The following is a 12,212-nucleotide window of genomic DNA, read 5'->3' as shown; positions in this document are numbered from 1 at the left end:
GAAAATTTGTTGCTGTTCTTTGCACAAACCCTTTCTTTTCCTTTTTCTCCCCAATGCTGCTTGCATATTACTGGTGTGCATTCAGCTTTTGACCGAACTCAGATGAAGGGCTTATTGGTTGTCCCACCTGACATGCAGTCTGCTCATCTTATTTCACTCAGCCAGACGTCTGAAACTCAATTCATAATAGATTGCAGCAGAAGTGCCATTATAAAGCATATTTAATAGGTGTAAGAAACAGCCATTCACTCAGTATAATTAACAGTGTTGGTAGCATTAAAAATGCATGCCATGAAATGCCTAAGTGGTCTGTAACACCATTTGAGTCCTAAGGTGGAAACAGTCAGCTGCATTTGATATGACTGTTCCCTGCTAGAGGCCATTGTTATTCTATATTCATACTTAAGGTCTGCACAGAAAGTGCTGTCAGGGCTGTGGCTCAGTCATTCAAGGCTCTGAGCAAATACGCTGTTTCTGCCTTTGCAGTCTGAATGGTCTTCTTTTGATCTAGTAATACATAGATCTTTTTGTAGTGTTGTGCTCTAAAATATCAAGGAAAGAAGGCCATTTTTCAAAAGCTCTTCTTTCCGATTGCTTTTCTTTCATTCTTTTAAAGACTTATCTTCTCATTAGGTGAATTCATTTCAAAAATGAAGTTGCCTGACTATCACAGCGTAGGAGTGCCTTTTGGATCTGTTCCTGTGCCCAAGGGAATTAGTGATTATTTTCACTCAAACTTGAACTGGAAAGTGAAGTTAATGTTTATCTTCTTGTAAACAATTTTCTCCTGGTTCTGTAAAATGTGTATCTATGATTGTGGATTTTAGAAACAATGAAATACTTACATTAGGATTGTTAAGTGCATATATGATATTTTAATACTGACAATTTGATTGCTTAGTTATTTAGGTAAACTCTACCTTCTATTTTACATTTTATAAGAACTGCCTAATTTCTTCCAAAAAGTTTTAAAACAGAGGTAAGAATTTTAAGGGGATAAGTACAGAATCGTAATTTTATTTAGGGAATTTCATCTGCTGCATTACATGCAAGACATATTGCATTTTGTATACACTACACAGATACTACTGCAAAATGGTAGGGTTTCTCCGTCATGAATAACTGATTTGGGAAATTTTTAAGCTAACAATATTCAATCAGTTCTAAAGATCATTATAGGAAAATGATATTTGGTTCCTTAATCTTACAAGGTTTTTGTCATCATCTTCCAGAAGGCATCTCTAGGATTTGACGAAGGTCTAAGCATGAGTGGAAAGCGAACCTGGTAGCAGACATGTACTATTGGCATATTTGCCACTTTCACAGAAAAATAAAAACAGAAGTAAACAATAACAACAACAAAAAAAGCACAGTTACATCGTGGATTTACCAAGCAAAATTTTCCCAGGCTTTTCCACCTTTGCTCCTAGTCTTGCTATTGCAGACCTCAAAGAACAGCCACCTTATGCATTTGGAAGAGATGAAGGAGAAGGGAATGCAGCAGGGAGAAGCCAAACCTGCAATCATTGTAACAGCATCAGCAAATGGAGGATAAAGATAAAAAAAAAAAATTGTTTGTTTCGAAACCTGTTTGATTTTCAGTTCACCTTTAACTGCTTGTTTTGACAAATGTAAATTATTTTTAGCGTGAGACTTCCTTTATTTTATTTTAGTGGGAAGAGCGTTAACATACATACATACATATATGAGCTTCCATGCATTGTTGGAAACAATGCAATTCTCAACAGTGGTCTCCAGTATTAGTTTTTATTTGTATAGTGCTATAAAGATTATTTCTGAATATATGGGACAACTGGAGCTGTTTAGGTTGTAAGATAATGAACGATTAATATTTAAACTGTGGTTTTCTACCTGGACCTATTTTATCAAAACTTGTTAACCTCTGTGAGATAAGGTGGTCTTACCTGCATTTCTGAAGGGCATATCTTCAATTCATAATCATCTTCGTCAAGTCTCGCATAAGCTGTGAAAAATAATTTATCATGTCAGCAGAGAATGCAAAGAAGGTAGTTATACAGGAATGTGGTTTAAACTACTCTCACTCTCAGAGGACAGTGAAGGAAGGTCAGCACTATTATCCATGCTGTTCTAGTTTTCTTGATGCAAATGAAACTTGATTTTGCTGGGCTTGCTATTTAGCTGTATTCATATTTTGAATACAGTAGGTCTGTTGTAAATTCCTGTTCACTTTGGCTACTAACAAATAATTGATTAATTTTCAGACTCTACCCATTTTTCAGAGGAAGGAAACAAAGGTTATGGACCCGTTTTTGAGGAGCAACCAATTGATACCATCTATCCAGAAGAATCTTCAGATGGACAAGTTTCAATGAACTGCAGGGCTCGAGCTGTTCCTTTTCCTACTTACAAGTAACCTCTCTTATTTTGATTGTTACATCTGATTATGTATTTTACTCAATGAATTGTTCAGGTTTTGTTGTTAAATGATTGTCTTATCAGGAAAAAAATGGCAGACTTGCTGGTTTGGGGTAAGAATCAACCTGGGTTAAAGTCACTGAAATGTCTAGATAGTTTTTGAAAATACTGCATTCCTGTTGTTTTAGATGGTTTTGGCTTTTGAAAGGAATGCTGATCCAGATTCGAAAGATGAAAAAATGACTTTAAAGAAACACTTCAGAGGCTTTCTGCCTTAGGTTAGGAATGGCTGAGGTTCAAGTTCTTCTTAGATCAAAATATCTTTTTGATCCCATTTTACTCTGAAAGAAGGACAGGTATTGAGCCTGAATATCTTACATTGCTTCTGCCACCACCATGTTGTATAGAGCTGCTCATGAATGTAAGAGATTCACACATATAACCTCTTTTGTGACAAGTATACTTTTAGTAACAGAGCAGTTATTTTTCATTGTGAGATTTCAGGGCATCCATGTGAGTTTATTGTCTATTACCTTCTCTGTATGTATAGCAAAATGTGCTTACGATTATCATTATTCTGACTAGTTTACAATCTAGTCATGGGTAGATCAAACTAAGGGCAGATACAATTTCTTGTCAGCAAACTATTTCCATTTCATTAAATTATCCTGTGATCTGCGCCAATATTCGTCTTCCCAGAATTAACTCAGTCAGAGACAGTCGGAGACAGAAAAACACAAGTAAGATTGCTATCTACTTATACAGATCTACCTGAGAGCAAAGGTGACTATAATACTGCTTTTGAATCTCATCTCTAGCTCTGAGAGCATAAGTTTTTTCCACATGGCATTTTGCTATTTCACTTCTTTGTTCTCCCTGTGCTTGGAAAGGTCTGGAAGCCATGTAGCAGAGTGGAGATTCAGATTCAGAATATACATAGCCATCACATTCAATTCACCCAGCCTACTACACCCTGCCTGCAAATGTAAACAGCATAGCATATAGAGAATGATTATAAGCTCTGCCTAAATTTGAGGGTTCTTCCTTAATGGAATAAAGTCACTCTGGAAACATTATCTTGCATCTGTAGTGCTCTTCCATCTAGAAGCATAGCATAATGCATAGAATGGGTGTTGCAAGAGACCTGGAAAGATCACTGACTCCCAGATTCTGGCTCCAGAGCAGATCATGCAGAATTGAAACCCTTGCAGCCTTGTTGCTGTGACTACTGCCCTGGGCAGCGTGTTCCAGTGTCTGACAACCCTCTGGTGAAGACCTTTTTCCTGATACCCAACCTGACCCTCCCCTGATGCATTTTCGTGAATGATATACGCTATCCATGTGAGAAGTCCAACAGAACCCAGTGAAACTATCCATGTGAATACAGTGTTTTGATTTTTAAATTAATAAATTCAGAAGAAAGCAATTTTCCATGTTTTGTTTTTATTCTTACACCGCCCAGCTGCACATTTAATGCCATGCTTATCTGATCTATTTCAGTGCAGCATATGCTGTGCTCCTGACAATTATTCCTAGATATTTCTGGACAAAATAGTTATTATTCATAATACAGACATTTAATATATCTCAAGGATTCCCCTAAGATCCTATAAAAGCTAAATAGTATTTATTGCACGTTGTAAATCCTGCCTTTTGTTTCCTTGCTTTGCCTTCCTTCCTGTTTCTTTTCTTTCTTTCTTTCTTTACTTCTTTATTTCTTTTGTTGGTGGTGGTAGTGTCACTTTTATTATTACTTTCTTCTATGACAATTCTGATTTCACCTTACAAATGATTATTTTGTATTTTTGATGAAACGTTTTAATCAGGAAGAAACAATGTATGTACTCTCAATATGAAAAAGCAGTGTCTGTCTTTAGCTTGGTACAAAAATCTGACTTACACTGCAAGACTTTTATGATTACTAAATGTATTTGAGTTGCATCTTTCCTTTTTGTGCTCAGAAAAGGTGTATTTCCTTTCAAAGAAGGTAATGTGCCCCCCCTGGTGGACATAGTAAAGAGGGCCAGACTTCATTGATAGCTCCTCTCATAGTTTGTGAAGTTACAGCAGTTCAGGAAACGCACTGTAGAGTTTTACAAGGACTAAAATGGGAGTTCTGGCAATTTTCTGAATGTAGGAAGCAGCTCTTAAGTCAGTTGTGCCATTGTCATTGCACTGACTTTGCTGGCAGTTTAGGCTTTACGAAACATTTTCATTTCCTACTGCAATTTTGCGAAAAAAATCTCTTCAAAATCTCACTTCAAAGACATGGAAGAACATTTGCTTAGCCTGCTTGGCCTTCAAAAGCTATCTGATGATATGTTTATGATTCCAGTGCCTGATTACTAGCTAGCTCATGTTTATGATTCCAGTGCCTGATTACTAGCTAGCTCACTGGCAGTCAGTTCAAGCATTCTGTACTACCTGGATTGAGTTTTAATGTACATCCCATCTCTGAGAAGGCTGAAACATCTGAGACTCTTATGTTTAAAACACCTATAATGTTCATAAAATCTGTGGCTTTTGCAGAAGAAAAGCTTCAAAAAAACATAATACTGTGTTTTGAACTTCTGTATAGTTTATCACAGTACATGAATTAATTTTCAGATCATGATTACTTACTTTGCTTACTCAGTTTGTTTTTGGAGCCAAATCTTACATCTGCCTTTTTTTGTTTTTTTTTTAATAGGTGGAAACTCAACAACTGGGATATTGATTTAACAAAGGATCGCTACAGTATGGTAGGAGGCAGACTTGTTATCAGTAATCCAGAGAAATCAAGGGATGCTGGAAAATATGTCTGTGTAGTATCGAATATCTTTGGAACTGTCAGAAGCAGTGAAGCCACTCTGAGTTTTGGATGTAAGCCAATGTTTATGTCAAAACCTAGAAGCCTTGTGGGTCTAGCTTTAAATGTCCGGTGGTTTTGCACTGCAGTGTCTTCTGCTTATATGTGCTGTAGCTGTATTACTCTGTTAAAAAAAAATAAAAAGGAGAACAAGCTGAGAATAACACAGATTAAGTTTTGTAAGGATTTTATGTTGCTTAGCATTCAGCTGTCATTCCAACTTTCTCAGAGAATTAAGTTATTAATTGAACCAACTCACAGCAGAGCCAGGTTGTGAATAATAATGCTCAAACAGTTTAAATTGTGGTAGAACCAAAGGGGAAATAGTCACTGAAGAAGGACATCAGTAGTGACAAGTGGTGATCAGGCAACGCTGTGGTGAAAGCACAAGTGGGATGCCTGCAGGAGGAGGGCATGGCACTTGTTACAAGGCATGCTCCCTGACTGCTGGGCTGTGGGAAGGCCCTGCCAGAGGACTTTTCTGTCAACTTCAGGCAGACATGAGCTGCAGTCATGAACTCATGCATATGTACAGACGTACACTGCTATCAAATGCATGCTGTGTAAGAGACTGAAGTACAACATGAAGACTAATGGAAAATTTTACTGACTGAGGACAGTTTGGGATTTTTATTTTATTTTGCCTTAAAGTACTTTTTCTTTTACTGGAAATAGTTTTTCATCAGAACACAAAAATGATCTTACTCTTACCTGGTGGCCATTCACAACACCCTGAGTGCCCTTCAGCAGAACAGTTTAACTGCTTAATGTTTAACATCGGAGATGAACTGAGAAGTTCTGTTTTCTGCCACAAATTGTAATACTGTGGTGCTTCATATCTCAAGGAAACTCAGGAGTAGTAAATAGTTATTTTAGCATCAGTTTACGTTTTATCTTTTATCCTACTCGTTCAGGACTGGCACCTTTGATGCCTGCTTTGTAGAACTCCATGTACTTCTACCACTGAATACAGCAGCAAATATCCTTTAAACTGAGTATTTATGTCACCTCCACTAGAGAGAAGTAACCCAGACAGGTTTAAAAAACTGGTAGTTGTGTATCTTCCTTTCTCCTTTTTATGATCATCTGTAAAAAATACTTCCTTTGATGATCACTGTGATAGTTCCAAAATAATTGAATACAAAATTACTAAGGTCACAGGAAATGACCATAAGTAGATTTTTTTGTTCTTTAGCTTGTGCATAAGCTGATTGGAAAATGGCAACAAACCATTTTTTGAAGAGTTCAAGAAAATCTTGACTATCTGTTATGATTGAGACCTATTATTTTTTGTCTTACTGTCAAGTCTGCTGAAACTATGGAGCAAAAGTCACACTCTTGTAAACTTCATGTCAATTAAACCATCTGGGAGCACTGTCTTTAGCAGATCTGGATTGGCCTCCAAGAAGAAAATAATTATTTTTAGCAGCAGTGCTTCAAAACCACCCAAATATCTTTTTGCTGTTGTATGCATATCTACACGGGAATTGTATCCTCCAGGAATATTTAGTGGCTTTTTTTTGTGAGCGCTGTGCAAAATTAGAAGCTGAAATACAATGGCACTTATTGTATTATACTCATAAACGTAAAATGCAGCAGTTTCATAGTAGGGAAGCTGCAAGAGCGACAATGGAGAGAAATTTCCATACTCACTAGCTGTTAGCTGTATGCCTCTGAGAGTGCAGTGATTATGCTAATTCTTTCATTCTAGCTAAAAATGAGTGTCTTCAAATTAAGAGTTCATGGAATCATGCTTATTATAATTATTGAGTAATAACCAAGTAGTGCTTATGCAAAAAAGACATCAAGACCCAATCAGAGTACAGAGTTCATAAGTGGGAAGAAGGTATACAAATTACATCTTAATAATTGTATGGCATTCCTGCACCTGGTATAGATTGTTCTATTTTAGTACTAAAATACAGACGTTTTACATATACAAATTTCCTATCCTATCCACTGTCATTAAATCTGTGGTGGTGACTGTCCTAAAGTTTCAAAGGTTAGTCAAAGAACACTGCACAAATTAGTTTCTAGACTTAAAATATAAACTGAAAATGAAAAGCAGCCGTAGTTTTTCATTTTCTCAAGCCCTACGCTCTCCAAATACAAGGGAGTACTAAAATAGCAAAAGATTTCTTTCAATTGTTCATCATTTTGAAATTTTTCTTGTTTCTGTAGCAGATGGTAAAAGCCAATCTTTTATAATTAAAGTAGAAGGGAACAGCGTCACATTTACAAGATGATGAAAAGGTTGTTGATGAGGGAAGTAGATGTTTGCGGGAGGTCAGTCAGTATGTAGAATCATAGAGTCCTTAGAGTTGAAAGGGACCTTTAAAGGTTCAATTTCTTCTTTATCAAAGAGTGATATTCCAAATTAATTGGGAGCCACTTGTGGGGGACAGAAGACATTGTGCTAAGACACATGACAAAATTATATTTAGTAGTAATCAGAAGTCCTTAGAATGGCTTAGTATTTCATGCATTATCTAATGTAAAGATTCAGATAGTCACTGGAAAAGTTATTTTATCTTCTAATCAGTTTCAATAGAAGAAAAACTAGTAATTAAGAAACTGGAAAAGGTGTATTTCCATAGAAGTTCACATAACTCTCCCTAAGGTTTTCTCCATGCATTTAGCAAAGTGTTGTCATTTTCTTCCTTGATTCTTGTAGCTGTTGAGGTCTGAAAGCTGTGATTAGCTTTGGAAGAGACCTATCAAGTGTTTAGTGGATCTATCTAACTATACATTGCAATTATATTTGTGAATAGTCGCTGTTTTCTACTTAATCCTTTTTTATATGTAGCTTTGTAGCTTTTTTTTTATTTCTGGGTGAATGCTTTTGAACAGAAATTTTAGTTCGGTATCAGAGTCATTCTTAGGAATTTAGAAGAAAAGCCACTTAAGAAAGTTGAAATAATCTAAATAATGTTTGCTTAGATGATATCTATGATAAAATATTGCATTTAGAAACTCTGCACTTCACTGTTACTGATGTGTTATTTACGCTGCATCAGTATTTGAAGCAGGATTCCAGTATTACGAGTTCACTGTGCTTCCTGATGTAGAGGTGTTTCTTTTTTCTCCTCGGAATTTGTAGTTATAATGATTAAAATACTGTAAAAAAATTTTTGCACTTGATAATGGCAGGGTTAAAATGAGCAAACTTGTCATAATCGGTCCACAGACACATGTATGCAAGATATTGTTGTATTTCTATTTTTATTTATACAGAATGAAAATACTTTAAAAAATAATTTTTTTTTGTAGTGAAAAGCCCACAGTTTTCCTCCCCCACCCTCTTTTATACTAGATCTGGATCCTTTTCCACCAGAGGAACACTATGAGGTTAAAATACGAGAAGGTGTTGGAGCAGTGCTTCTTTGTGAGCCTCCTTCCCACTACCCAGGTAATTGAGCCCTAAGTGCTTCATTTTCTGATGCATAACAGTAGAAGACAAAAATAATATTTAATTCTAGAAGTTTCCTTTATGTTTAATTAAACAGTAACTCTTACAGAGCTTGAGAATTTCTCTCTAGATTTGATTTTGATCTTGAATATATACTTGCTGTTGAATGTAAGTAAAGGACAAGGTTGAATTTTCAGGCAGTTTTTGTTATTACAAATAACATTACTCAAACTAATCTGGATAATGGAAGGTGGGCCTGACCTGCCATTTAGAAGATCCGATTATGTCTCTATGTCATTGTGTCATCCCAGACTTGCTGCTGCAGCTTCATTCCACCCAATGAACTCACCACAACATACTCCAGTTAAAATATTCTAAAGGCTTTTTTCCAAATCACAAGTCTGACAAGGGCTTCCCAGCTCCACAGTTGGATCTGGGCAAGATACAGCTTCACATCTCCTCTCCACCTCACTCTAGCTCCAGTGGAAAGGCTTGTTTTAAAGAGAAGCAGGTGCACAGTAATCTGCACTCAGGGAAGCAGCATTCTGATATCCAGTACCCATAGCTGACTGGCTACTGAGATCTGCATATTCTCTCTTTCATAGCTATCTTTCTTCTGTAACTTATGTGTAAGCTGGAACTCAAAATGAAGCAATTCATCTGCAGAGGGTATTCCGTGGTTTATGTAGCCGACACTATTATTATTGTTTTGTTTTTTTTTTTAATATTAACTAGAAAATATTTTCCTCCAGATGATCTCAGTTATCGCTGGCTTCTAAATGAATTCCCAGTATTCATTGCTTTGGACAGACGACGGTTTGTGTCTCAGACGAATGGCAATCTCTACATTGCAAATGTAGAAGCATCAGATAAGGGCAATTATTCGTGTTTTGTGTCCAGCCCTTCAATAACAAAGAGCGTATTCAGTAAATTTATTCCACTTATTCCACAGGCCGATCGTAAGTATTTATTGGAAATAGTTTCTACATACTACATTCTGTTTGTATTTCAACTTCACTCATTCATAAATGTTTTAATCTCTTGTAAGAAGAATTAAATGGCAAGTCCTAATGCCTATTGCACATCTGTTCCTTAATTTTCCACATACAGAAAGGGTCCAAATCATTGCCATCCACAATGAGAACTCTGTGAAGGAAATCTCCCTGGATTCATTCACAACATTCCTTTCATATCATTGAGAACAGAGTTTTTCTCATCTCTTTTATCTGATAAGTCTCTGTATTCATCTAAAAATCTTTAATATCATCTGTGGTCTTGGCATTGGTTCAAAAGGTTGTGACTGGAAAGCAGAAATTTTGTGTAGAATTTAATAGAAAGTTTCAGATATTTGTCGTCTTCTTGAAAATAGCAATTCCTTTTACTCTGTTGAAATACCCTGTCCAAGGACTCTGTATCTCACCAGACAATCCCCTGATACCTTTTTCGTTTTGTTACTAGACTGTTCTCTGCCATTTCCTAAATCTGCATATTTTCTGCACGGTAATCACATTCCTTTCTGCAACTTCAGACAGTCACCAGAGATTCATGAACATCATCAGGATTTCAGTGCCCCTTTGATTTGTTAGATTTCCTTTATTACAGTGAAGAGATCAAATTTGGGTGATTACAAATCAGTGATCTTTGTCCAAATTTTCCATACCGGAAACTCAAACTGTAATCTTCACCTAGAACTATGTAAGAAGTATCACAGAGATTGCACTAGGTAGATCTGATTGTATTACATACTCGTACCCTTGTTCAGCTGTAGATTTCCTCTTTGTAGCTCCCTTCATACCATTAGTAAGAGACTATAGAGCTTAAATTCACAGTAATTCTAAATATTCCATTCATTGAAAGAATCTGTAGAAAATAAAGGCTCAGCCTTTTTCTTTCTATTCCTACACAAGGCATCATCACAATTTAAATGCTAATAAATGAGTTTTGTTGAATTATTGTGTTGTAAAGAAATGTTAAGCATTAGTGTCCAGAGATAACTGTTTGCTGAATAAAACAATCCTGCCTCAATTCTGCAAGTTTTGAGCTAAATCAGATTTCACAAATAGCCATGCTATATACACTATAAAGGATTTTGTCTGGATTACAATGGATTTTCTTGAACTGTGGAAGTTTTAATAGCTGTATTTTTTCCTACCACACCTCTTCTGAGAATCTCTTGTTTTCATGTTAGGTGCCAAAGTGTATCCTGCTGATATCAAGGTGAAGTTCAAGGACACATATGCTCTCCTGGGGCAAAATGTGACACTGGAGTGTTTTGCTCTTGGAAAGTAAGTGTGTTCTAAAGATACTGTAGAGCACTGTTTGCTTTCATAATTCAGGAAAATAAAATATGTTTCATCATCAAATACTTTTTTGTAGTCTGCAATTTAACAGCCACTTCTAGAACATGCTGATTTGTTCTTTACTGTACCTTTTCAAGTCCGGTTCCTGAACTCAGATGGAGTAAATACCTTGAACCTATGCCAGCTACTGCTGAGATAAGCATGTCTGGGGCAGTTCTTAAGATCTTTAATATTCAGTATGAAGATGAAGGACTTTATGAGTGCGAAGCTGAAAACTATAAAGGAAAAGATAAACATCAAGCAAGAGTTTATGTGCAAGGTAGGTAGAAAAAAATTATTCTTCTTTATTTATATTGCTTTTACTTATATTGGAAGTAGCTGTATTTTCAAGCTCGAGTGTGGACTCATTGCATCATCCTGGCACACTGCTATTTGAGTTAATAAAACAAAATCAAAATCCCTACATTGAATATCAAGTGTAGCATTCATGAATTAATTATTAACAGCAGTTCAGTTTGCCTGGTTATGGTAGATCTATATACACTTTGATAGCATTATTTATTAGTATTAATGTATTTGTGCATAATGGAATATGCACAATGAAAATTAAGTGATTGATAATAGTTGAAATGAAAGAACTACCAGAAAGAAAAATAGACAAATTTGTTACACCTTCTTTTTTTCTGCATTTTGTCTTTTATGTCTGTCAGCATTTTGGGGGCTGGTTCGGCCCGGGTCCATGAGTAGCGGGGCGGAGGGATTTTGCAAAACCTGCACCTCCAGAAAAGGGAAACTGGGAGCCCCAAAATAATTAAATACAGTGGCAACGACCTGAGGAGAAACGAACTAATTTACTAAATACGGTATTGGAATCCAAGATAACACATTATAATGCAGTATAATTAGAATCAAAGCTAATAAATATAAAGAAAGTGTCTGAAAGGTGGATAGGCCTCACCGTAACAGTGAGGTGAGATGTGCAGTCTGGTTGAGAGCAGGGAAGAGACCTGACGAAGAAGAGCTCATCAGGTGACCTTGCCAGGGGTTGTATCTCCTCTCTGACCGCAGAGCCCCCTGGGGTCTGTAGTTCTTCTCTTCCAGACAGGTGCCCAGAACTGGAGCTTTAACACTTTAACTCCCAGTGCACTACGTGATGTTATGATGTGGAATACCAATAACCAAAAATCATACAGCCATGACAGTATCTTAGCTCTGTCTTATATTAGCTACAGTCATTTCATTCCTTCAGCCTCTGTCC

The 12,212-nt window shown here is 36.4% G+C and overlaps 1 protein-coding gene across 1 annotated transcript in view; it reads left to right on the top strand.

The window, feature by feature from the left end:
• The window catches only part of CNTN1 (contactin 1), a 237,724-nt gene that overhangs the window by 163,286 nt on the left and 62,226 nt on the right, over positions 1-12,212 (top strand). The window contains exons 5-10 of the mRNA XM_052668980.1: positions 2,244-2,391; positions 5,087-5,259; positions 8,559-8,654; positions 9,407-9,613; positions 10,843-10,939; positions 11,092-11,273. Coding sequence (XP_052524940.1) covers positions 2,244-2,391; positions 5,087-5,259; positions 8,559-8,654; positions 9,407-9,613; positions 10,843-10,939; positions 11,092-11,273 — 903 coding nt within the window. The remainder of the gene's footprint in view (positions 1-2,243; positions 2,392-5,086; positions 5,260-8,558; positions 8,655-9,406; positions 9,614-10,842; positions 10,940-11,091; positions 11,274-12,212) is intronic.

The sequence above is a fragment of the Tympanuchus pallidicinctus genome, unplaced genomic scaffold, assembly GCF_026119805.1.
Source record: "Tympanuchus pallidicinctus isolate F22 unplaced genomic scaffold, pur_lepc_1.0 scaffold8, whole genome shotgun sequence".
Lineage (NCBI taxonomy): Eukaryota > Metazoa > Chordata > Aves > Galliformes > Phasianidae > Tympanuchus > Tympanuchus pallidicinctus.
The sequence above is the reverse complement of the archived record's forward strand: the minus strand, read 5'-3'. Positions and strand labels throughout refer to the sequence as shown.